Source organism: Rhinatrema bivittatum, chromosome 8, assembly GCF_901001135.1.
Source record: "Rhinatrema bivittatum chromosome 8, aRhiBiv1.1, whole genome shotgun sequence".
NCBI classification, from domain to species: Eukaryota; Metazoa; Chordata; class Amphibia; order Gymnophiona; family Rhinatrematidae; genus Rhinatrema; species Rhinatrema bivittatum.
The window spans coordinates 188,436,820-188,463,887 of record NC_042622.1 but is presented as its reverse complement, the minus strand read 5'-3'; the positions used below and the strand labels follow the sequence as shown (position 1 = coordinate 188,463,887).

The 27,068-nt window shown below is 44.9% G+C and overlaps 1 protein-coding gene and 1 non-coding gene across 2 annotated transcripts in view; both read right to left on the bottom strand.

The window, feature by feature from the left end:
* Nucleotides 1-27,068, bottom strand: part of LOC115096908 (dynein beta chain, flagellar outer arm-like) — a 630,228-nt gene that overhangs the window by 584,103 nt on the left and 19,057 nt on the right. Inside the window, 5 exon segments of the mRNA XM_029612190.1 lie at nt 3,320-3,439; nt 9,018-9,249; nt 17,812-18,003; nt 22,555-22,676; nt 25,525-25,633. Of these exon segments, the coding sequence (XP_029468050.1) occupies nt 3,320-3,439; nt 9,018-9,249; nt 17,812-18,003; nt 22,555-22,676; nt 25,525-25,633 (775 nt within the window).
* Nucleotides 21,667-21,811, bottom strand: LOC115098388. The gene has a single exon (XR_003858486.1). It is a non-coding gene; the product is annotated as a small nucleolar RNA SNORA79 (small nucleolar RNA).

Below are 27,068 nucleotides of genomic sequence, written 5' to 3'. Positions count from 1 at the left end.
ACAACTGACCATAGCCTGCAAACTGCCTCTGCAGGGCTGTTGCCTCCCTTGCATATTGAGGCCTTCTGCCTTCATGGAAACGGGCCCGAGACTGAAAGGACTGTCTGGACTTAGGCTATCCCCTGGCAACTTGTGGACCTTGTTGTCCCCTAACTGTTTTACCAATTGCTCGAGGCCCTCTCCAAACAAAAGATAGCCTTTAAACAGCAGGGAACTCAACTGAGATTTGGACGAAACATCCGCCAACCAGTGCCGCAACCACAGAAGCAGATGCCGCAGAAGCCATAAGCCGAGAAAAGGCCCACACTAAGTCATACAATGCATCAGCTACGTACGCCACTGAAGCCTCCAAGCGCTCCACAAGACCAGCTTGGTCCTCTTGCAGCTGTTGCACCCAACGCAAGCATGCCCGCTGCATGAAGCTGGAGCAAATAGCCGCCAGAAGGCTCAAAGCAGAAACCTCAAAGATCTGCTTGAGGTGAATCTCCAGCTTACGGTCTTGGAGATTGTTTAAAGCTGTGGCCCCCGCCACTGGAACAGTCGTCTTCTTGGTGACAGCCAATACCGCAGCGTCCACCTTCAGAATAGCGAAGAGCTCTGCTTGGGTAAGGGATAGAGCTTTGACATAGCTCAGCTCACCCGTAATCACATGTCTGGAGAACTCCACTCCTGGTCCACCATCCTCTGCACAGACCTATGGTAAGGAAAGGCCGAGGGAGGACCATGAGTCCCATCCAGAACTGGGTCCGCCCCATCTAGGTCTGAATCCGACTGAGGGAGCTTCAAACTGAGCTCCTCAAGGACCAGTGGAATTAAGGAGGCCAATTCCTCCCTGATGAAATAAACGAAGAATCTTGGGATTGTTCACAGACACTGGCATATCAGCCACATCGTTCCCCGGATCTGTATTGGCAGCATCTGGGTCCACAACATCTGGGTCGTCCGCCCCACGATTAGGGGCCAGAACCCCCTCCAAGGGGAGCCTTGTATCCCCAGGATTCTCCAAGGGCCCTCCGGAACCCCCATCTCCCAGTCCGACCACGGTGGCACCAGTAAACGCTGCACCCCAGGGACCAAAGTACTTTGCGACCAAACAGAGCCAGACCCAGCCACCTGAATGGCTGGGGCAGGAGGAGCAGGGGCCATTCCCCCCAGCTGAAGGTCTGACTGTTCCTGCTGTGCCAAAAAAGCACGGTGGAGCACTAAAATAAATTCCAGGGAGAAACTGCAGGGAGCAGACCCCATAGGACCAGCTCCCCCCAACCGAGCTAAATCCACCGGCAGCGCCTCATCCAGGCTCCCCTGCCCCCCTACAGGCCCTGGGTACACTACCAAGTCTGCTGGGGAACTTAAAATGGCCGCCGTTCCCGCGCTGGCTGAGGCTAAAGGCTCGACGCAGGAAACCCCGTCTCTGACAGCAACCATATGGGTGGCAGAAGGAGGCTCGACGCACCAGCATTTCGCAGGAGGAGGAGAAAGAGAAGGCCCCTCACCACCCAAAACACACACCGAGCAGAGAGAGAAGGCTGAGGTAGGCAGAAACCGCGCCACATGCGAGGCAGGCCCGACCGCAAACCATAGCATGCAGTTAACCACAGAGCCCAGCGAGAACATCCACCGAAAAACGATGCCCCGATAGCAAAAACACCACCTGTAAAGCCTGGGAGAGACTTACTGCCCCGCTGCAGCTCCTTCCTGCTGAAACTGTTTCTTTTTTTTTTTTAACTTTACAAAAATAACAGACTCTGCTCTCCTAAGGCCAAGGGGAGCTGTCCAGCTGCAGCTCAGCCTGAAAGCTAGGAGAGAGAGCCCTAAAAACAAAAAGCAGCTGCCCTGAGCTGAACAGCCACCTAGGAAGGAAGGGATCTGGACCACCAGATTTGCACCTCACGGATGGGAGCCAGAGCTAGCATACAAAAAGGTCACCGACCTCCAGCTTGTCTACCTCAACCAAACAGGGAAGGGTTGACCCCTGGGAGAAATGCTCCTGAGAAAAAGAAACGGAAAAAGAAAAAAAGACGAAAAAATCACCAGAAACTGCAGGTGAATGCACCAGCCACCATCTGCTGGAGACAGAGGAATACCGAGGAACTGCAGGTGGCACCAGTGCTTATCAGGCAGTGTCAGTTAAACTTTCTCTGTCTCCATCTGCTGGCATAGATGCATAAACCCAGGAGTCTGGAATGATCCGGGTACGTACAGGGAACAGGTCTATAATTATCTGGATAATCTTACCCAAGTAATTTTAAAAAAACGTAACTGATATATATTTAATGGGAAGCACATCCCACTAACTATCTGGGCTATAGTTAGCAGGGCAAGTTTACTCTGGTAACTTGACACTCACTGCCCCGCTCAGTACCGACTTCCCAGTTAATCAAGAGTCCCCCAAGTGCTTTTAAATTGCTGAGGCTCATTGGTTAAATGGCCTCATAAACCAGTAAATTACAACTTATCTAATAATAGACTCCCACTGCTGGGACCTACGCGATGTCCGGAACATAATGTCTCTAAGTTAGTCATAGTTCAGCAAGGCAATACCACGCAAAGCAACTGATATTTACACAACATATATTCAAACTGGAATCTAGGTTGCCTCCTGCATCTTGGATACAGGGCTAACATGAGAATGGGAAGATTCAGAAGTAACAGGGTTTTTTTTCCTTCTGTTTTCAGCTTACAGCAAACATCCTCAGTGCTACATTTCTAAAATGCTAGGCTTGAAATAATACTTCATCTTACCCAGTTTCCTACGCTAGGACAACTCTCTATCCCTACCAAAAAAATGCACAATAATCACCAAATGTGCAACCACAAAACAAAAAAAAAAACTGATCAGTCTTATATGGATGTTCCTAAAGGTACTACCACAAAAACTGAGCAGGGGATGAGAAAGAGCTCTCCCGTAGATCCACAGGTCTTCTGCGCAATATTTCTAAATAGCCACTGTCCATGGAATGTGTGCGTTGTGTGCTTTGGAATGACTTAGTGAAAACAAAATGGGGCAAGGAGAAAAAAAAGGGTGTCCAATGATGGCAAAAAAACTGAGAATTATTATGTGTTTGTTGCCCCATTATGCCAACCGCACTTATGTTGCAGCACCAAACATCGGTCCAGTTCTTATTTTCTTAAGACAGAGAATAGGGCAGCAGATTATTTATTTTTATTTATACTTAAAATCATCTTTCTGGGCAACCGCTCAAAATCCATCAAGTCTGCAAATGTTCCATTACAAGACTTGATCTCTCCAACGGCAGGGGGGGGGGAAGAAGTTAAACAGATGCTGTAAAGCACTCTTCAAACCACATCAGGTTCTTACTTTTATGAAGTCTCTTCTGCTGATGCCTTCAAATACCTCTAGCAGCCGCAGCTGAGACCCCATGGTCTGACACTGTTGAAAACTGTTCCTCAAAATGCCAGCCAGCCGCTGCTCTAAGTCCTGCAATAAACGAAAACAAGAATGTTAGTATTAAGCGTCTCAAAAGTATTTGTCCATGTTTCATAACTACATTTAAAAAAAAAAGAAAGAAAGAAAGCCACTGAAACCAAATTTTGACTACATCTGGAGTCACTTTCCTCTTCTTGTCCTCTTTCCCACACACCGCACATCTCGAACCAAAAATCAGATTGCATGAGGTGGGAAGTAAAGCCTGTGATCGCAGGCCAATCCAAAGAAATCTTGGACCCCGTTTTTCTGGGGTTCTTGTCCCTCTCACTAAACGATCCAGCAAAGCTTTACTCTCAGACAGGGCTTGTGCTCTTTCTAGGGCTGGCCTTAGCAATTTTGCAGTTGAAGGCAAGATTTTCATTTTGCCACTCCTTCATTTAAAATCCTTCAGGCGAATCATACAAATATTTCTGAGTGAACCCAGCTTAGAGACCCACATTTTTGCCACAGTTCAGAATGGTTCCCTTTATTAATATTTAGCTTGCAAGTAATGACATTTGCATTGATTAGTCAAATTTATTACAGCCTGAAATCCATTTCTGGAGATAATTAAAGGAACTTCATTTACACAATTATTGTAATCCTTGCAATTATTTCATCCCTTTGTAAATATATTCTTGTAATTTGGAGGACCTCAGGACCCAATGAACTGTATCTTTTTTATCCCCTCTCATCAGATTCCACTGAAGCTTGGTAATTCATTCACTCAACCTTTTAAAATATTAACAAACACTACTTTGTTGTGCAAGCATATGTACAGCTCATATATGCATAATTATACCGCTAATTTCCTAGTTCCAAAGTTCACAACAGCTAAATGATGTACTATAATGGCAAATGTGGGTGGTAATAAAAAAAAAAAAAGGATAGCCTGCATGGAGCAGCAGTTACTACCCTTAACTGAAGGCATGGGAAATTACTACCCTTAACCAATAAGCCTTGATGCTTTTGACGCAACTGCAACATCGCTCTCCACTTTGAAGGCAGGTGAGGGGGGGAGGGATGGGGCATTGGATTCAGACAGCCAATGTTGGGCCTTGACTTTTATGGTCTAGGGTACTGATACGCTGACTTAGGGATAAAGCACAGGACTGCTTCTACGGCCAAGTCCATAAGCAAAGCGCATTCAAGCAGTATCGTCTGAATTATCAGGAAGGCTGCTCACTATATAAAAATATTGTTAGCAGTAATTTTGTTATGGGTTTGACAGTTGCTTGCTTTTGATTGTAAGTATTACTATCCTTAACATAGGCAAGAAGCAACCTGCCCGGAAAGGCATTCACTATCTTTTACAGACACATAGGGGTAACCTGCACGGAGCGGCAGTTCCTACCATAAGAAATTTACTGGGCAGCCTGGATGGACCATTTGATCTTTTTCTGCCGACAATACTAAGTTACAATGTAAATAAAACAGGGAAATGCAATAGCATGCGTTATTTGCCATTTTAGCACACATTAACATGTTAGCAAACATTGGCGTATCTTGGTCCTTTGGCTTCTAAGTAAGGATGTTTGCTGTGCTACTCAGAAAATTCTTCTCAGCTCTGACTAGAGAAATATTGGGTCATCCCTTTCAACTTTCTGCCTCTTTGTGTTTGTTGGGTAGATGGGCTGATTTTGCTTTATATAAAACTGATAAACTCTTTGCTATTCATTTATTACATGCAGCCCACATTACTATTACTTATTATTATTTTAAAACATTTGTTACCCACCCTTCCAACATTCAGGGCAAGGTACATCAGAACATACATAACATATAAAAACAAAGTAACATAAAAGCACAAAAAATAAAAACACATAGTAAAACGTGGTCAGCATGAACAACTCACAAATGAGACACCGGTATGAATGACTCATAATTGAAACACCAGGACATATTGTGTTATTAATCAGATTCTGACAAAAAAAAAATTCTGAAAAAGAAGAGTTTTGAGGGATTTTTTGAAAAATTTATTTTCATGGAGGGTTCTTAATTCATTTGCGAGGGTATTCCAGAGGAGAGATCTGGTGGAAAAGAACGCACATTCTCTTGTCTCATAAAGATGTTTTATCTTTGGGGAAGGAACATTCAACAGGCCTCGATTAGAAGATCTCAAAGTCCTTACAGGAGCATAAATTTGCAGCACAGCATCAGACCATGGTGACTGAATGTTGTGAATTAATTTATGCATGATTGTTGCAAGTTTATATTGAATGCGATATGTCACTGGAAGCCAGTGGAGGGATGTTAGAACAGGAGTAATATGGCTATAAGATGGAGCTCCAGAAAGGAATCTGGCAGCAGTGTGCTGGATTTGAAGGGGGCGAATGTAGTAAACTGGGATTCCAATTAGAAGAGAATTACCACAATTGATCCCTGAAAAAAAAGAAAAAATTGCATGACAGAGTGAAAGTCAGTAGGGACTAGCAGAGGTTTTAAGTGACAGAGAAGACATAGTTTATGAAAAGAAGCTTGAGTAATTGTCATGGATAGAGCTGGGTCAATGATACATGGTTATAAACATTCCATGAGAGAGGGATAGTCTGATTATTGTAAGAGATATTTTCAGGAATATTGGAAACTGGAAAATGGGAAATACAGTGATTTTGGTTTTCAAGATGTTAAGTGCTAATTTATAAGCCGTGATTAAAAGTAGACAGTCAAGAAAAGAGAAAAGCTTCTGTCTGGGTCCAAGAATCTTTTAGAGGAAAGAAAAACTGGATACCATCGGCATAAAGTCTGTAGTGCACCCCAAGGCCAGCCAAAATCAGCATAGACATTAAACAGGGCTGTGGAGAGCGCCGAGCCTTGGGTTACCCCAGAGCTGAGAGGGATCCAGGAAGAAAAGTGAGACCAAATTACAACTTGCTGTACCCAATTTGAGAAAAATGAAGTGAACCAGGAAAGTACAGAACCTGAAAGCCCAAGAGAGCATAATCTGGAGAGAAGAATGGTCAACCATGTCAGATGCTGCAGAAATTTCAAATCAGCTCCTTCAATCAATCACTGGATATTGTTAATAGCAGATATCGCTATAATGGAAAAGGTTTCTTTCTCTCTTCTCAACAAGTTGGAGATTTACGATAACATATGGAAGACGGACTGGCAGTGGAGACAATGTATTGAGTAACCCATTTGTGTGTTACCATATTTTACCTTAAACACCTTTATTGTTTTAAAATGTTTTCACACTGTATTCTTTGCTTATTTTGTTCATCACTTTGGGTGATTGTTTCACTCTGTAAAGCGAATTTCAAATGCTGTCAACTAAATAAATCATTTAAGATGTGTATTTCACTATATACTAGTTTACATCATTGGGATTAAGGACGTTACTGTTTTGTTTTCTATGGGATTTCGTGTCTTGCTACATTCCTAAATAGATTTAAAAAAAAAAAAATCTCAGTGCTGTAGGTGCTCACTGTGGATTCTGCTACTTAGACATTAGAGATGTGTATCGTGTGATCGATCGTCTTAACGATCGATTTCGGCTGGGGGGGGAGGGAATCGAATCGTCGCGGTTTTGTTTTTGTAAATATCGTGTAAATCGTAAATCGGGGAGGGCGGGAAAACCGGCACACTAAAACATCCCTAAAACCCACCCCGACCCTTTAAAATAAATCCCCCACCCTCCCGAACTCCCCCCAAATGTCTTAAATTACCTGGGGTCCAGTGGGGGGGTCCCATTGTGATCTTCCACACTCAGGCTATGGGTGCGTTGATAGAAAATGGCGCCGGCGCTACCTTTGCCCTGTCATATGACAGGGCAAAGGTAGCGCCGGTGCCATTTTGGTTCCTATCCCCCGACGACACGAGCGTAGGAGATCGCTCCCGGACACCCGCTGGACCCCCAGGGACTTTTGGCCAGCTTGGAGGGGCCTCCTGACCCCCACAAGACTTGCCAAAAGTCCAGATGGGGGTCCGGGAACGACCTCCTGCACTTGAATCGTGTTGCCGTACGGCCGGCGCCATTTTGCAAAATGGCGCCGGCCATATTGCAAAATGGCGCCGGCCATATTGCAAAATGGCGCCGGCCATACGGCAACACGATTCGAGTGCAGGAGGTCGTTCCCGGACCCACGCTGGACTTTTGGCAAGTCTTGTGGGGGTCAGGAAGCCCCCCCAAGCTGGCCAAAAGTCCCTGGGGGTCCAGTGGGGGTCCAGGAATGACCTCCTGCACTCGAATCGTGTTGCAGTATGGCCGGCGCCATTTTGCAATATGGCCGGCGCCATTTTGCAAAATGGCGCCGGCCGTACGGCAACACGATTTGAGTGCAGGAGGTCGTTCCCGGACCCCCGCTGGACTTTTGGCAAGTCTTGTGGGGGTCAGGAGGCCCCCCCCAAGCTGGCCAAAAGTCCCTGGGGGTCCAGCGGGGGTCCGGGAGCGATCTCCTACGCTCGTGACGTCGGGGACAGGAAGCAAAATGTCGCCAGCGCTACCTTTGCCCTGTCATATGACAGGGCAAAGGTAGCACCGGCGCCATTTCTATCAACGCACCTGTGGCCCGAAAGTGGAAGATCACAATGGGACCCCCCCACTGGACCCCAGGTAATTTAAGACATTTTGGGGGGTTCGGGAGGGTGGGGGATTTATTTTAAAGGGTCGGGGTGGGTTTTAGGGATGTTTTAGTGTGCCGGTTTTCCCGCCCTCCCCCTTCCCCCGATTTACGATTTTTTACGATAAATCGGGGGAATTCCTATTACATATCGCCTCTAATGATTTTTGACGATTTAAAATATATCGGACGATATTTTAAATCGTCAAAAAACGATTCACATCCCTATTAGGCATCCCTATGCCCAATAATATCCAATCACAGACTGCAGAGATCCTAATGGTATCTTCTTCAAGTGTCCGAGGAAGGGACCTTTTTTGGTCTTGAAAACTTATGTATATCATCCTTGGATAATCCTTTCTGGTGGTACAATAAGGGATAACACAACCTGCAAAGAATCTGGTCACTCCAGGATCAAAATGCAACTAAAGTGCTTCAGTACAAGAGAGAAATAGAGAATCTGATGCCAGATAAGGCCCATCTAATATCTGACCAATTTACTTCCTGCTGCTGCAGTACCATAAACCCACCCCCGGCTGAACCTCTCACTACATTATAACTAACTTGGGTCCTTTGTGTTTATCCCATGCTTCTTGAATTTTGTTACCGGTTTTGGTTTCCACTGTTTGTTTTATTAAATCATTTCTTTTTACCAAAGCAGCAGATACTAGCTGAAATTCAAAATCAGCTCAGAATGGCTTCAGACTGAACTAGAAAGCTTATCTGATCATTCTATCTACATTACTTCAACTAATTTAATTTTTTGAAGTTTTGTGATGCTCCTTCTGTGAAAAAAGGTACTTTTGCAGCTCCTTTTTTAATGCAATTTTGTTTTAGACTATTAGATCTCCCCATGGATTAGGATATTTGATGTTTTTGTGTAACTCCAATTATGTTTTTTGTCAGAATAATGTTATAAAATCTGAGAAAAATGTTTTAAAAAAGAAAATCTTTCATTTGCTGAGCGTTGTATGGTAACACTTTCATTGATCTGTCCCTATTTCCTTGTGATACTGATCAATACATACTTTGATTGTAATTCGGAAACTGAAAAAGGCTCTCTCGAAAGGATTGTTCCTATCGATGCCAAAGACGTCCGCCGTCTGGGCATTGAAAGCATCAGTGCTGACTCTGTAGGCGTCCCAGATTTCCTGCACCATCGCATCCTGACCGGGGGTCCCCGTGCCTCCTGTCCGCACCACAGCCTCCAATACCTGGAAGTGCTTCATTGTCTCCAGCAAATCAAGCACATCATTGCACCTAGACGAGAAAAAAAAAAAGAAGGCAGGAAATAAAACTATGCAATTACTATGCAAAAGCTATGCAATTACTCAAGCAGTTTTTTAGAAAGTTGGAAGGATGTTCATTGCCTGAAATTAAAATTTAAAAAAAAAAAAATTATATATATATATATATATCACCTGATTTTAGTGGATTCCAAATTATAATGATGTTTATATAATATAATGTGTGTGTGTTTTTTATCAAGCTAATAAGTGTTTTTAAGATACAAATTTTCAGCTCTATTTAGGTCCCTTCTTCAGATAATTACTTTTTAACCCATCCCTTTAAGAATTAGTAATTATGAAAAAAAATACCATCTGATATGCATATTGAAAACATTCTGTTTAGGTTGTGCTATGAGATACATGGTTGAATGTATCAGTTATGGGTTACATGACTGACCTGCAGGCAGAAGTGTACTAAGGGGGGGGGGGAGAGGGAGCAGTCTATCCTTGGTGGCAACAAGGGGAGGGGTGCCATTGCCGCCGGCAGGAAGGTCCTGTGGCAGCAAGGAACAGTGACGTGACAGGGGAAATCCCACCACCAGAAGCAAGGACCTGCAGCTGTGGCAGAGGCCAGCAGCGCTGCCAGCATTTCCTGGCACCAGCAGCAAAGAACAGGCCCAGCGTTGCCGCTGGCGCTCCCGGAGCAGGCAGCCAAAGAAGAGGCCTTGCGGTGCCGCTGTCTGTCATTTTGAAATAATCTATTGTTTGGGAAATTTTTAAAATTTTGTATGATCTCTTAATTATTGGATGTTATTCTATTCCTTAGATCGTTATAAAATAATATTTCTAAGTATGGTTTAACTAATATGATTGATTTATATTCTTTGATTTTATTGTTTGATGAATGATTTGAGGACTAGTGATGTTTCTGTTTCTCCATTGCTGCACTGCATGCAGAGTCTGGCTTGTTGCAGTTTGCACTTTCTGGTTCAGTTTCTGTTTATAGTTTATAGTCTCTTTATTCTGAATTTTGTGAGAGTGAATCTATGTTCTGCATGTTTAATTGAGGGATATTCTGTGTTAAAAAAAAACAAAAAAAAAAACCCCAAGGAGAGGGACAGCACAGTAATTGTTCGCACAGAGCAGCAAAAATGCTAGCACTTGCCCTGCCTGTGAGAGTAAGTGTCGGGGGATGGGGGTGTGTATATATATGAGGGGTGTGTGTATATGAGACAGTGAGTGTATAGAAGAGTGAATGTGTGTGTGCCTGTGTGTATATATATATCAGAGGGTGCGTTGTGTGAGAGGGAGCCAATGTGTGTGTGTGTGTGTGTGTGTGTTTTTATGAGAGGGTGCCTGTGTGCAGGGGTGGGGGTGAGAGAGAGAAAGCATGTGTGTGCAAATTGGTGAGACCGGAATCTTGTATGAGAGATACAGAGGAAGCGTGTATGTGGGGGACAGAGATGGAGGGAACGTGTCAGTCTCTTTCACACACACACTCAAGCTCCCTCTGTCTCTCATCAAGCGTGTATGTGTGTGAGAGACAGAGGGAAAGGAAAATTAGTTTCTTACCTGATAATTTTCATTCCTGTAGTACCACGGATCAGTCCAGACTCCTGGGTTTTGCCCCCCCCCCCCCCCTCTAGCAGATGGAGACAGAGCAGTTATCAAAACAAACTCCACCTATAAATAGGCTGGTGCCACCTACAGTCCGGCAGTATTACTCAATGTCAAAGCAGAATGGAAATCTCAAAATCATTATAACTATATACAGTAAAAGAAACAAACCGGTCCACTGAACCCTCCCAGGATCTGAATCTTGAGAACCACTTGAGGACAAAATTCAGAATTCTGCCAATCTGAAATAAGATAATATATAAGAACTGAGTGGACTCTCCCTTTCTCTCATGTCTGAGATGGGTGGGATTCTGGACTGATCCGTGGTACTATAGGAACAAAAATTATCAGGTAAGAAACTAATTTTCTTTTCCCTGTACGTACCCAGATCAGTCCAGACTCCTGGGATGTACCAGAGCTTCCTTAATTGGGATGGGATCTGGAGAGGCCCGCTCGAAGCACTCCCTCTCCAAATCCTCCCGAAATTGGAGCCTGAACATCCAGTCTGTAATGTCTTGCAAAGGTATGCAAGGATTTCCACATAGCCACCCTGCATATCTCCTGCGGTGATACCATCTGACACTCTGCCCAAGACGCCGCTTGCGAATGAGTAGAGTGGGCACGCAGACCCGTAGAAAGGGATCTACCCCAAAGGAGATAGGCCGAACTAATAGCCTCTTTTAGCCAACAAGCTATAGTAGTTTTGGACGCCTGCTGTGCTCGTTTAGGACAAAGAGATGATCAGACACACAAAACTAATTGGTAGCCTCTAGGTAATGCAGCAAAGCTCTGCTAACATCAAGCTTCCACAAGTCACCAGCCAAAGGATCCGAATGGTCTAACTCCGTGAAGGCCGGCAGATCAACCGATTGGTTGACATGAAAAGAGGACACCACTTTTGGCAAGAAAGACGGAACCGTCCTTAAAGAAACTTCCGAATCCGAAATACACAAAAAGGGTTCCCTATATGAAAGTGCCTGGAGTTCCGACACCCTACGAGCTGATGCAATGGCCACCAGAAAAATCACCTTCAAGGTAAGAACTTTTAGAGTTTCTCTCTTCAAGGGCTCAAAAGGCTCCGAACAAAGAGCAGTGAGGACTAAATTCAGACTCCATGACGGATAGGGATGCCGAAATGAAGGATGCAAGTGTTTTGCTCCCTTAAGAAAATTAACTACATCCGGATGCACGGCTAACGCTACGCCCTGGACAGATCCATGCAAACAACCAAGCGCCGCCACTAGCACTCTGAGGGAACTACATGACAAACCATTAGACCGGATTGTAGAAAACACAGAATATCTGACACCGAAGACCGGGTAGGCGTGACGTCTCGGTCCAAACATCAAGTCTCAAAAACTTTCCATGCTCTAACATACATGAGATTGGTAGAAGTCTTACGCGATCGGAGGAGTGAGGCTACTACAGCCGGGAGAACAGCCTTTGCGACTTAACCTCTACTTTCAAAAGCCATGTCGCTAGACAGAAGCGATCAACTTCTTCCAAACAAACAGGCCCTTGATGCAGCAGGTCCGGGAGAACTGGAAAGTGCAGTGGGCCCTCCATGGCAAGATTGAGAAGGTCCACGAACCAGGGATGTCTCAGCCATTCTGGAGCTACCAGGATGACCTCCGTTGGATGGATCTCTATCCGCCTGATCACTTTGCCAATCAATGGCCAAGGCAGAAAGATGTACAGAAGAACCTCTGTGGGCCAAGGCAGCACTAGGGCATCTACCCCTTCTGCTCATGTCTCTCTCCGTCGAGCATAGAACCGTGGAGCTTTGGCATTCCGAAATGTCGCCATGAGATCCATTCTGGGCGTGCCCCATGCATCGCAAATGAGTTGAAAAACCGCGTCCATCAATTCCCATTCCCCGGGATCGAGACTGTGACAACTTATAAAGTCTGCCTGCACTTTGTCCACGCCGGCGATGTGAGATGCTGCTATGCTTACCAAGTTTTGTTCTGCCCAGCTAATCAATTGTTAAGCTTTCATCACCATCGGTTGACTTCTGGTTCTTCCTTGGCGATTGATGTACACCACCATGGTCCCATCGTCTGAGAGAATTCTGACCGACTTGCCCTGGAGGAGAGGATGGAATGCTTGCAATGCCAACCATACTGCCCTGGTTTCCAGTCAATTGATCGACCAGAGAGATTCGACAGGAGACCAAAGTCCTTGTACTGATTTCCCTTGGCATACCACTCCCCAACCAGAGAAACTGGCATCGGTGGTGACCACTGTCCAGTCGGGCACTTCCAGGGGAACTCCTCGGACTAAATTGTCCATCACCAACCACCAGTCGAGACTGGATCGCACTGCTTCTGTAAGCAGCAAAGGTAGATGAAAAAGCTCGGAGTCTGGGTTCCATCGGGAAAGCAAGGCGGACTGTAAAGGCCTCATATAAGCAAAGGCCCAGGGTACAAGTTCTAATGTTGAAGTCATCGACCCGAGAACCTGTAAATAATCTCTGACTCTGAGTGGGTGCTTGAGCATTAAACCTCTTACTTGGACTTGCAGCTTGGAGATGCGTTCCGTGGCAAGAAAAACTCTGCCCTGCTGAGTGTCGAATAGAGCACCTAAATACTCCAGTGACTGAGTGGGCTCCAATCGCTCTTGGTGAAACTGACCACCCAGCCCAGAGATTCAGGAGCTGACGTACTCTCTGAACCGCCTCCTGGGCAAGCGCTTTCGATTTTGCACGAATCAGCCAATCATCCATGTAAGGATGCACCAGCAACCTTTCCCTACAGAGATGGGTTGCCACTACCACCATCACCTTGGTGAATGTCCTGGGTGCTGTGGCTAGACCGAAGGGCAGAGCCTGAAACTGAAAATGCTGATCCAGTACTGAAAACTGAAGAAACCTCTGGTGGTCTGACCGAATGCCTATATGAAGATCTGCTTCCGTGAGGTTTAAGGATGCTAGAAACTCTTCCTTGCGCACCGAGGCAATGACTGACCAGAGCGTCTCCATGCGAAACCGGGGAACCCGGAGACATCTATTTACTTTTTTCAGATCCAGAATGAGCTGAAAGGATCCCTCGTTTTTTGGCACTATGAAGTAAATGGAGTAATGGTCTTTCCTTCTTGCCTCCGGAGGCACTGAGACGATGGCCCCTAGTTGCAGAAGTCATTGCAAAGTGTCCTGCACCGCTCTTCACTTGGTTTCGTAACTGCAGGGAGAAATTAGAAATCTTATTCTCCCCCAGAGACTGGATCATATCTTCCAGGTCTTTACCGAAAAGTAGTTTTTCTTTGAAGGGCAAGGACCCTAGCTGTGACTTGGAGGAGACATCCACCGATCAGTTTCTCAAAAGAGGAGCCTACGAGCTGAGACAGTTGAAACCATGGATCTGGCCGATGTGTGCAGTAGATCATGTAGTGCAACCGCGCTGTACGCCACCAAAGCTTCCAGACGACCTGCCTCGGCTGCCTCTTCATCCGATAAGGTGGCATTACCTTGCAACTGCTGAATCCAGTGGAGACCCGCTCATAAGGCGAAATTGCTGCAAATAGCCGCATGCAGTCCCAGTGCTGAAACCTCAAAAATCCTTTTAAGTTGTACCTCCAAATTCCTGTCTTGCAGGTCCTCGAGTGCTATAGCTCCAGTAACCGGGATCGTGGTCTTCTTGGTAACAGCGCACACTGCCACATCTAATTTGGGTACTCAAAGCAGCTCTAAAGCATCCTCTGGCAGAGGATATAGCTTGTCCATGGCTTTATGCACTTTCAATCCCAGGTCCGGGGTATCCCATTCCCGGAAGATCAAATCTGTAGCCGAGAAATGAAAGGGAAAGGAAGAAGCAGGGCCTCTCAGACCCAGCAACACCGGATCCATAGCACCCAGTTTAGATTCCTCAGGGGGACCTTCAATGCCCAGTTCAGCTATAATAGAAGGAATAAGGGGACTCAACTCCTCCTTTCTAAAGAGGTGCACCACCTTAGGGTTATCCCCTTCTGCAGCATGCGCCCCACGCATTGTGCCTTGGTGCTGTAAATCAGGGTCTACATCCACACCCTGTGGGGGCTTGGGCAGTAGGTCTAGGTCATCTGGATCAGTATCCTGACTAGAAGAATCCGTAGTAATCTGGGGAACCCTTGACCGATGGGGACGCTTAGGCTGAGCAGGCTCCGCACCTCCCTTAGAGGTAGACCTTTCTTAGCCGAGAGCTTAGATCCTTGAGAAATGACCTTTTTACCAGACTGCAGCTTCCCTAACTTCCTCTCCTTGTAAGCTTTATGAAGCAATAACACAATTTGTGACAAAAAAAAGAGGAAGAGGAGGAGTCAGAGGCCCCCTCGAGGCTATCCTCCATTGCAGGGGAATTAGGCTGTAAAGGTTCCCTGTCCGTTGGGAAAACTTGCTGGGGAGAAAGAGGAGGAGGGAAAACCCCCTCCCCCAGCACTGCACTAGACACAACCCTGAATGACTGGAAAATGGTCCCCCATTCCCATGCTGAACAGGAACTGATCAGCCTCAGAGTGAATTGCAGCAGACGTCCCAATCAAGACTGGGGCAGACTTTGATTTTAGTTTTGGCATTTTAATTTTTTTTACTCCCGACAGCCCCCCCCCCCCCCAGGATGCAAGCTGAGCAAAGGCCCTCCCTGGAGAGCCGCGTGCGGACCGACCCGTACACGTGGCAAACGGACAAACGCGGCATCAAGTCGTGACAGGAAAATAAAGACAAAAGAAATTAATGAAAATTCAATGAATAAACAGCAAAACGAAAGGCAAATACCACGCTGCGACAGGGAGTGAAGGAGAGAGAGCTGGCATGGGAGAAAACAAAAGCAAAACTTTTTTTAAATTATAAAACTTGCCCGGCAGTGGTCCAAGTTGCTGATCAGTTTGGGTGGAGTGAACCGGGCTCCCCGGTATCACACCCAAGCTGCTAAGTAAATAGGTAGGGCCCTAGACCCTGTGAAGCAGCTGCCTCAGACCAGCATGGGATGGCTCTCTCAGAACCTAACGACCACCTGGGAGGCTAACAACCACTGTGCTGCCACAAGCTCCTTTCTTTTATATTCTTTTTAAATAAAGCTGAAATAATCCAGAAACAAGACAAAAAAGTCCCCTTAACTAACTAAACACAAGACAATCAACAAGCTTGGCACCTCTCCCATCTGCTGGAGACAGAAGAATACTGCCGGACTATAGGTGACACCAGCCTATTTATAGGCGGAGTTTGTTTTGATAACTGCTCTGTCTCCATCTGCTAGAGGGGGGACAAACCCAGGAGTCTGGACTGATCTGGGTACTTACAGGGAACATATTTTGTTTGTGTCTGTGTGTACACCAGTTCATAACAATCTCAGGGTGACAGGTATGGAGAGTGGGGGATTTTTTAAATCCTTATTAGTTTTAATTACTGGGTGTTATTTGATGTCTACTGTTTTGAAATATTTTATCAATGTTTAGGAAATTTTTAAAAATTTATACAGGAGCTTCTAATTATTGAATATTCTATTAATCAGCAGTTTTGAAATGTATATTATTTTTTAGTATGGTTTTACTACTCTGATTGATTTATATTTCTTGATTGTATTGTTTTGAGGAATAGCGATTTTTCTGCTTTTCCATTGTTGCACTGCATATAAAATCTGGCTTTTGGTTTCCAGTTCAGTTTTGAGTGTGTGTATATGTGTGTGTGTGTGTGTGTGTGTGTGTGTGTGTGTATGAGAGAGAGAGAGATAGAGGAAGCATGTGTGTGTTTGTGTTAGCATGTGAGAGAGACACAGAGGAAACCTGTATGCGAGAGAGAGATGGAGGAAACATGTCTGTGTGCGAGACACACAAAGGAAGTGTAGGTGTGTGAGAAAGGTACAATCCCAAGATTGTTGTAATCTGGGGGCACACATGCATGCACACACACAAACATACAACATGCTCCCTCTCTCTTATACACACACATACATGCTTGGTGAGAGACAGTGGGAACATGTGTGTGTGTGTGTGTAAGACACACACACACACTTTCTCTGTACCTCTCTCACACACACACATTTCCTCTGTGCTCTCTCACATGCTAACACACACACATGCTTCCTCTCTCTCTCAAGCCCACATACAGACAAAAAATGAACTGGAAACTACAAGCCAGATTCTGTATGCAGTGCAACAATGGAAAAGCAGAAAATCAGTATTCCTCAAAACGATAGAGCAGGAGATTTTTTAAATCTTTATTCGTTTTAATTATTGGGTGTTGTTTGATGTATCTGCTGTTTTGAAATATTTTAATGATGTTTAGGAAATTTTAAAATTATATATTGGGCGGAGGTTGCCAAAGAAGTATCTGCCCCAGGTGCCAAATACTCTAGGTACACCTCTGTCTGCAGGTGTAATTGTAGACCCATACTAAATATACATCATTAAATTGTGTGTGTGTGTGTGTACATGTGTTGGGTTTTTTTAAGGGTGGGAGGTTGCTCCATGCACCTACTACCCTTTCCATAAAGAAATGTTTTCTAATGTTGCTCCCGAGTCTACCCCTTTGGAGCCTCAGACAGTGACCGCTTGCTCTAGAGCACTCTTTCCTTGGCAAACGGTTTGCTTCCTGCGCATGATTTATACCTTCTATTATATCTCCTCCTGGGTATACATATTTAGATCCTCAAGTCTCATACCACATGGCTCTCTTTCCATTATGTATATTTCCTTGCTAATAAATGTATGTGTAAAGTTTTAGATATACAAATTGACTATTAGGGAAGTTGCTATTTTGAAAAAATTTAAGTGTTACGGCAGTTTTATTTCCAGTGTGTCTTGATTAGAAGAAAAAGTGTGCTGAAATCTGTTAATACCCCCCCCTCCTCCCCCCATGCAAAATCCTCACAGTGCTCCCCTTGCAGAAGCTATGCTTAAAACTAACCTCACCAAAAGGAACTTTGTACCAATAGTACAGTTGTTATCCCCCCTTTACTTGAGGCACTGCACTTCCAGGCATAAATGGGGGTTCACCTTTACCAACCTTTCCATATACTTGTTCATAGTCTGAAAGCAACTGGCATTGTGCAGGGGCCAAGGAGAGTCCACCCATTGCCCCTGCTCTTCATCTCTGCATTTTCCGGCTGCAGATGGCTGCCACCCTTTCGCACCGATCTTTGACGCCAAAGGTCCGTACATTTTCACACTCCACAAGGAGCCCAAAGGCTTCATTGATCTGGTTAAGGAAGAATCAAATCATAAATCAGTCACCAGGCTCCAAGGGGTCCCATCTGTTCAAACTGGAACAGAATGGAAAGAAACTGAAATGGAGTTGCTGATTAACCCAGATTACACCACATATTCCAAGGTGCTCATTTTCAAAGTCATCAATGGTGATTGCCACACAATCTTTCTGCACATTTTTTATTTTTAAACCTAACAATTCAACAGTGGAAACAAATCAATGTGAAGGCTCATGGAAACTTTTTGGTGCTTAAGCATCCGTTTTCTTGGTAAACTGAAAGATAAGCATTGTTTTCACTTGTTGCTCTTCATGGTCCAAGCTTAATGAATACTTATCAAAAAAGATTCTCCTCAGCAAGGACTAAGTCTTCCTATGCATCTACCATTTACAGGAAAATTGGTTCTTACCTGCTAATTTTCATTCCTGTAATACCACAGATCAGTCCAGACCAGTGGGTTGTGCATCCCTACCAGCAGATGGAATCAGAAAACAAAACTTTGGGCACTGCTACATATCCAAGAGTGCCAGCTGCAGTCCCTCAATATTGGCCAGTACCCAAGCCCACAACAACTAACTGAACTAATGGGCGAAGGGGGTTGGAACCCAAACACAACAGCCAACCCATTCGCCCATAACAGAACAACAAAACAAGTAGACCACCTCGGAACCTGCTCCTTCAAGAGCATCTGCAATAGGAAGATTTATTTCAGCTAATCAATCGAGCTTAAGGCAGACTTTCAAAATCTGAAAAGGGATGGGCCTCTGGACTGATCTGTGGTATTACAGGAACATATATCTCCCTGCACTGGGTTCAATACAGGTATTCTATATAATAGATTTACATACACTATACCCGTATTCACATTTTAAATACTTGACATATTTTATTCCTTATATTTATTTAAAAACATACATAAAACATCCTACATTCCATACATTCACTCATTCATTCAACTAAACACCATGTTATGAACACACTTTTTCTTAAAACATCACTTCAACAATGTTACAATAGACAATAATACAATGTAAACATATCCCTTCAACTACAATATATCACTTTATTTGTGAAGTTTTTATACCCTGTTATTCCCAATTCATTTGTTATCCCCTTTTACCTATGTAGTTTGTTACACTAAATGAAACTCTTTTCAATTCGAATTCTTTTTCTTCTTCTGAGCCTCAATTCAATTGTTGTCCCAACGCCGGTACTGGGAACGGCCTCCTGAACCCAACACAGATATGCCCTCTGCATGAGGCTGGCGCACACCACCACCCGAAGACTCAGAGCGGCAACCTCAAAAGACCTGTTTCAGCTGGACCTCCAGCTTGCAGTCCTGCATGTCCTTCAAGGCAGCAGCTCTGGCCATGGGAATTGTGGTCTTCTTTGTCATGGCAGAGACAGCTGTGTCTACCTTCGGGACCTTAAGAAGAGCCAAGATGTCCTGCGATAGGGGATAAATCTTCACCGTAGCTCTGCCCACCTTTAAGCCCACATCTGGAGATTCCCACTCCCGGTTTACCAGCTTGCGGACCTTCTTTGGCAAAGGGAAGGAAGTCGTTGGCCCCCGAATCCCATCCAGGACTGGGTTAACCCCTTCACTGTCAGACTTGTCCTGAGAAACCTTGACCCCCAGGACCTCCAAAACCTGGGGGATAAGTGGCCGGAGCTCCTCACGCTTAACCAAACGCACCACGCTGGGATCATTGCCTTCCAAACATGGGAGCTCATCCGCATCCGGGTCATCTTGGGGCACATCACCCAGATCTTGACCCAGCTCCATCCCTGAATCCGGAACTCCACCCTGCGGAACCAGCAACCTATCCTCGACTCCTGGCCACTGCTGGTCCCCAGGACACTGCTGGGGTTCCACAGGTCTCCTGGATGCCTGTTTGGGCTGAAGCTCTGACAGATCACCCAGAGCAGCTGATCTCTTAAAAGCCGCCTGCTTTCTGGCCAGGAAAGCCTGGTGAAGCAGAATCTTAAACTCAGGGGAGAACTCCCCCAGGATCTCCTCTCCCTCCTTGGAAGGTCAGGCATCGCAGAGTCATCCCCAAATGAGCAATCCTGCTCCACAGGGACTAAAAGGGGGGGGGGGAGAATCCTCCTCCCATGACCCCCACTGCGGGTCACCCCTCCCCCCCACAGGAGGGGGCAAGGGCCCGGCCGACCAGAGCCCTTGTTTCCCATGCCAACCGCCTGCCGATGATCTCTCTTGCCCAGAGCTGCAGCCCACCAAAGGGAGGCAGCATCAAGAGCCTGCCTGCATGCACCACTCGCACAGCAGGCTGCCATTTTGGAGCAGGGCGCCATGCCATTCCTGCGCAACCACACGGTCAGCAGCAAAATTGAGGCAGTTGCATCCGGCCTAAAACTGAAGCTCCCACAAGGCAGATTTGCTCGCTGGGGGGGGGGGGGGGAGGGGTGTGCCGATGCAACACGCACCGCACACTGCAGCTGCCGACCTCCACAAGGACCTCCTCCCCCTTGCCGAGCTGCCCAGAGCCCCAGGCACCGATAAATTATGCGGGGGCACAAGCTGCACAATATCCCTCTGGCCTGCCGCCAAGCGGACAAGGCCCATCCCCAGCACAGACTCCTTACCTCAGCCTGACAGAAAGAAAATCTTTTTTTTTTTTTTTTTAAACTTTATAGAGTCAGCCTTTCAGACTCAGGGAGCCAAAGGAGCAGCTTCAGTGGTCGAGGAAACCAGGAGCCCCTGGCTAACACCACACCAGACCATTGCGGATAAAACTCAAGACAGGGGTGTCCAACCCCCTGGTCGCCCAGTTTCCATTGAGGGATGGCCCACAAAAGTGCCTAACACCTCAGGGAGCTGTTCTACAAACTACCAGCTACTTAAACATTTTTTTTTCTAAACTAACTAACAAACTGCAGGAGTGCACCTCTACCATCTGCTGGAGTCAGAGAAATACTGACTCTTTCTGACGGCTTTCGCAGGCCCACCCCCCCCTTCGCCCCCTGCCCCCCGTTATCGCCAGGATTCACCATTCTCTGCAAGAATGGAATATCTCGGCCTAAGTAAGATGCACAGACAGCGATAAAAATGGATATTTGGTCAGAACATAATCTTGATATAAGAGGTGAAATTAAAAGGAATAAAAAAACTACAACATTGTGGCATGGTGAAAGACACTAGCTAAAACCTAGCAAAGTCCTCCTGCTTATAAAGTAGTAAAAAATGTGTTGCCAAAATGATTGAATTGGGTATGCCATGCCTAAATTCTAATAAGTTCTCTATTAAATAAAAGAATCACATTTTAACTAAATTTAAAATATAAAAACCATAGGGCCAGATTTTTAAACCTACGCGCAGGCGTAGATTTGTGTGTGCAACCTGGCGTGCACAAATCTACTCTCGATTTTATAACATGCAGGTGGCACTCTAGGATATGTAGCAGTGCCCAAATATTTGCTCTCTGACTCCATCTGCTGGTAGGGATGCACAATCCACTGGTCTGGACTGATCTGGGTATGTTCAGGAATGCTGCTTTACTCTAGATCTGTCCCAAAATGTTGTCTGCAAGACTGAATATAGATAGATACCCTTCCACCCTTTTAGAAAAACAAGGGCTACGCTTATATAAAAAAAAAACATGGCACCATATCAGAGAGTTTGGGGGCTTTTTTCTGCCTGTCCAACCCTGCAAAATTCAGAAGGCACAGGCGGGCAGCCACCTGCCCGAGCACCAGTCTGAGTGAAGAAGGCTGCATTAATCTACGACAGCCTAAAATCCCACTACCCAAACCTTGGGACAGTGAGAGGAACAGCTGTCGGCCAGAAAGAGTTTTTATTACTCCAATGTGAGTTTACCACATGTATGACTGCCCCATAAAAATGACAAAAGCAAAAAAATAAATGGTTATAAAAAGTATATTATGTAAACTAAACAATACAGTTTTATACAACTCCCATATTGATTTGTTTCCACTGTTGTTGTATTGCTATCTTCTCTAGTGGATTTATTGGGTTTCTTCTTCAGTATTTTATTTTTTAAAACTTATATTTTTTTAAACTTATCTTTCATCAGAACAATGAAAGATCCCCACATTAATTCAAAATAAAAAAAAAGAAGAGCACATCTCAGAAGAGAATCCAAGCTCAGAATCATAGCTACAGGGAATGGGCCCAGACATCTGTCAGCCCATGGGGAACAGCAGGTCACTGCCAAAGGAGTTTCCCTTGTTGTAGATCTGTTTTAGCAGCAACCTCCCAAAGGGCAGCAGGATTGTGTTGTAGGATTTATATTGTTTGATGCCTTTTTGATTGTTGTTGATTTTATGATGATTGCTGTTGATTTTATGATTAATTTATATAGGATGTTTTGAATTGTTATTTGTATTGTATGCATATGCGTTTTACTGATTACTGATATAATATCTGCATTTGTTGTTCTGTGCTTTGGGCATAATTTGTGAAAGACATGCCTTATGCCAGTCAACCTGTAACTAACAGGCTATCATATGGACACATTATCAATTAAATTATACTGCAGACTAACAAATCATTTTTAGCATACAGGAAATTAGCGCTTTCTTCATTTTTCTTGCAGTTGAGTTCATCAGCCTTGACTTTCACATCCAGGTAGGTACCTCTGAACAAAGCACAGAATTTTAAAGCTTCTTTTATTGAGTCACAAGCCTAGAAAAAAATATAAAAAAGTAAAATCACTTTGTAACTAAGTTGGAACAGTTTAAATCAGAAAAACATTACCACGTGAGCTGAATCATCCAGCTTCTATCACTGCCACAACAATAATACTTTTTAATTACAGAATCCCCCAATTTTGCTGCCAGCATAGATCTTGAGTGCTTTAATTGTTTTATTTATAGCATGAGAGAGTAAAACGTTAATGTATGACCACAGAGCAAGATGAGTGTGCTTATAAGAGACTCACAACTTTTATTAAACCAACATGGGAAATAAAATAATTTTGAACAAGTAAAGTAGTCAAGAATAAGAACAGAGGTGTTCTGGCTTCAGGCCACACACACCACACACTCACAAACACACACACACAATACTGAGGGGCTCTGCCTGTACTCCCACAGGCCTACCGCAAGGCTAATTCTTAGGAAAAAGGGAGATACCAAGGGGCTTCTATACTTCAGGGCTTCTATGATAGATAAACGAACATGCACATACACACACTGAGGATCCAGGCATTGGAGGTAAGTTTATTTGAACACTTGTTAAGCAAAAGGATAACACAAAAGATAAATAACAGAAAGCACTAGAGAGTTGACTGCAAGCAAATAACAACAACAGCAATAATAATAACTACTAGAAAAGTATTAAAAGATACATATAAAGATAGCAAATCTTACATTCCTAATGAAAGTTGAAATGGGCCCAAGAAATCCATCTGTGGTCTCAGCTCTGGAAGTCTGATAAGTAACAATGCTGATGAGATTCTTACAGCTCTGTTCCCTCCCATTGTTCTCATCACAGTTCAGCACATCTGCTTCTCAACCCTTGATACTATTTGGTGTTTGCTCCCATGCCCCACTATGCCCAGTTTCTTGTCTGACCTTGACTAACAGTTCTCATGGGTTCAATGCATAAGCATTTTTGAGTATAATCATTTGCATTGCCCTTCGAAGCAATAATAACTATAGTTCCCAGAGACATCTAGAGAGCATTCTCTAATCATAACAGCATTTGAAGCAGGTGTCAGGACATCTCCCTCTTTCCTGAGAATTAGCCCTGAGGTAGGCTTGTGGGAGTACAGGCAGAGCCCCTCAATATATTCTCTGTGTGTGTGTGTTTGTGCATGCATATAGCCTGAACCCAGAACAAGAGGAAAGAATGTGATAAATAAAATCCATGACCTAAACTTATCTGATTTATATTCCACTGTGAAAAGTGGATTACATCCATGTACTGTGGGTATTTTCATTCACTACTTCAAGAAGCACATATATAAGTAGGGTGACACTATGTCAAGGAATGAAACCGAGCTAGTCCTGGCTTTACCTCACTATCAGGTCGATCCAGTAAAGTGTGCTCCGTCGGAGCGCACTGTCACCCTGCTCTGGACGCGTGTTTTCCCTTACCCCTTATTCAGTAAGGGGAGGAAAACACGCGGCCCACCCGCGGCACCTAATAGCGCCCTCAACATGCAAATGCATGTTGATGGCCCTATTAGGTATTCCCGAGCGATCCAGTAAGTAAAATGTGCAGCCAAGCCGCACATTTTACTCTAAGAAATTAGCGCCGCCCAAAGGTCGGCGCTAATTTCTTCCGGCGCCAGGGAAGTGCACAGAAAAGCAGTAAAAACTGCTTTTCTGTGCACCCTCCGACTTAATATCATAGCGATATTAAGTCGGAGGTCCCCAAAAGTAAAAAAAAGTTAAAAAAAAAAAAAATTTTTTTGAATTCGGCCCGCGGCTGTCGGGCCGAAAACCGGACGCTCAATTTTGCCGGCGTCCGGTTTCCGAGCCCATGGCTGTCAGCGGGCTCGAGAACCGACGCCGGCAAAATTGAGCGTCGGCTGTCAAACCCGCTGACAGCCGCCGCTCCAGGCCAAAAGGAGGCGCTAGGGACGCGCTAGTGTCCCTAGCGCCTCCTTTTCCTCGTTTGCACTGCGTCGCCTAATTTAAATACTGGATCGCTCGCACCGGCGAGGGGCCGGTGCGCGCGCCGGGAGAGCGGGCGTTCGTCCGCTCTCCCACGGACTTTACTGGATCGGGCTGTATATGGAGCAAGGTCCACTTTCCACAGCTGATTTCTCTAAAACCCCCCAGGATATTCACTATAAATATGCTTACAATGGAGGAAGTGCATGCAAATTTATCTCATGCATATTCGTTGTGGAAATCCTGAAAACCTGACTGACTGGGGTGGGCGGCGCATGAGGATGGTTCCCCAGGACAAGTTTGGGAACCACAGTTCTAAGAAACAGGACATTTCCATAACTGGCTCAGCTTGTGTAAGGGCAAAATTACTCTGGTTAGCTACCGGGATGAGGCTGGTGCTCTGCTTTTCAGCCACTGGGTAGCTCTGGTAAGTTTAAGATTATGCAAATGCTCCTGGCTTGCTAAGAGTCCAAGACTAAGACCTGCAACCCCACCCCTAAGAAATTGGATTAGTCCTCAGGGCTTTCTTCCCAGCAAGTCGAGGGCTATTGAGCTGTGTGTAAGAGAACCTGGTGAAAGATCAGCAAAGCCTCATTATCAAAGTAAGCCGTCTGCTTATTTGCTGTAGTCAAGACAGATTCCCGGACATTTTCTGACCCTAGATCAGACCTGTGTGAATAATGGTCTTGTATACAGCATGTTCATGTGCTCGGGAACCAAAACCCCTGCTGCATAAAAGTCCTTTGCAGTAAATGGACTTGTGTTTATGTTGAAACTTTCTGGGCTTGCACTAGAAGAGGCTCAAAACCCAACAGACAATCTGACATGGAATTATATAGTCACCCTACCTTTAAAATATAGCTGTTTTCTACACTGCAAATCAAGAAACAAAAAAAAATCATGAATCTTACTTTTGGATCCTTTAGCACATTATCTCCTACAGCACTCCTCGCTGTATGGACAATTTCATTGGACATTAATCTCAAAAGATGTAAAAACACTTTAGTCTGATGATAGTATCTGCAGAGGAAGAGGAAGAAGTGCAATGTTTTCATTGTATTAGTCATGAAAAGATAAGCACAGTCACGCCAAAAGATAACCCATTTACATTTCTGCCCTTACATTTGACTTAACTGCAGTGCGGTCAGGGATTTGACCATCTGCTTTGAGGAAAAGCTAAAATACAAAGATGAATGCCAGTATACGACTCTTTTCAAGTCAATTCTGCTCCTTGTGTCACCATAAAGAGATATACAATTTTCTATGATCTCCATCCCAAAAATTCTCTTAGTCTGGTGCATTCAAAGGGAAAGATGGCATTGTCCATCTCTTTCTTCTTCCCAAAAGGCTACCTTTCAAGAACATTCAAACTGCAATTTTGAGACTTTCAAAAAAAGACCAGATACATGTCTAATAAATGTTCAAAGCAATAAGCCTGGCATCTAAGTGGAGTTATATGGCTAAATGCAAGTTATCCAAAAACAGTGGATGGATACGAGGCATGATCCTTCAAATGGGTTTATTCGTCCTATTTTTCAATACGTTAAGACATCTAAATCACCCACACCAGGTTTTCAAATATCTAAGGGGACGCTCCGTTTAGATGTCCAATCTGATTTTTGGATAGCATTTTAGATGCCTCACACTGACTGAAAACCTGCCACATTTTTCTGTGCACAAATGTATCCTATCTAAATTACTGTTTCGATGTACAACTGCTTATCTCTGGGGGAGGGGGGGAACTTACCCCATTATCTCCAGAACTGAGACATTTTAGCTCAGTTGTCTCACATATGCTGTTATTAAAAGAAAATTATTACTTACCTGCTAATTTTCGTTCCTGTAGTACCATGGATCAGTCCAGACCGTGGGTTATGTCCCCAATCCAGCAGATGGAGTCAGACCAAAACTCTGAGGGGGCGTCACCATAAGTACTACTACCCCCTCTGCAGGAGTTCAGTATCGAGTATATCAAAGCCCGAGTAAACAGAAAACCCCTGCATTGGATCAAGTTTAAACAAGACGGCAACATGAAGCCGCTGAATTTAAATAGAGAAAAAAACTGTACCGTCCCACCAACGGGTGGGAGGTCACATCGCGTGTCAACCCCCAAGAAAACAGTGATAAACAGTGAAACAGGGAACACGTGAAAGAAACAGCAGAAAAGACACTACCATATACCAGCTGAGCATATACCAGCTGAGCCGAGCCGAATCAGCGCCCAAAAGAGACAGCTGAGCAGGATGAGAAAGACCCAAATGCGGTGGGCGTCTGGACTGATCCATGGTACTACAGGAACGAAAATTAGCAGGTAAGTAATAATTTTCTTTTCCCTGTACGTACCTGGATCAGTCCAGACCGTGGGATGTACCCAAGCGTCCCTAAACCGGGTGGGGTCCTGCGAGGCCCGCTCGTAGAACCTGTTCGCCAAAGTGTCCATGGACGGAAGAGACGA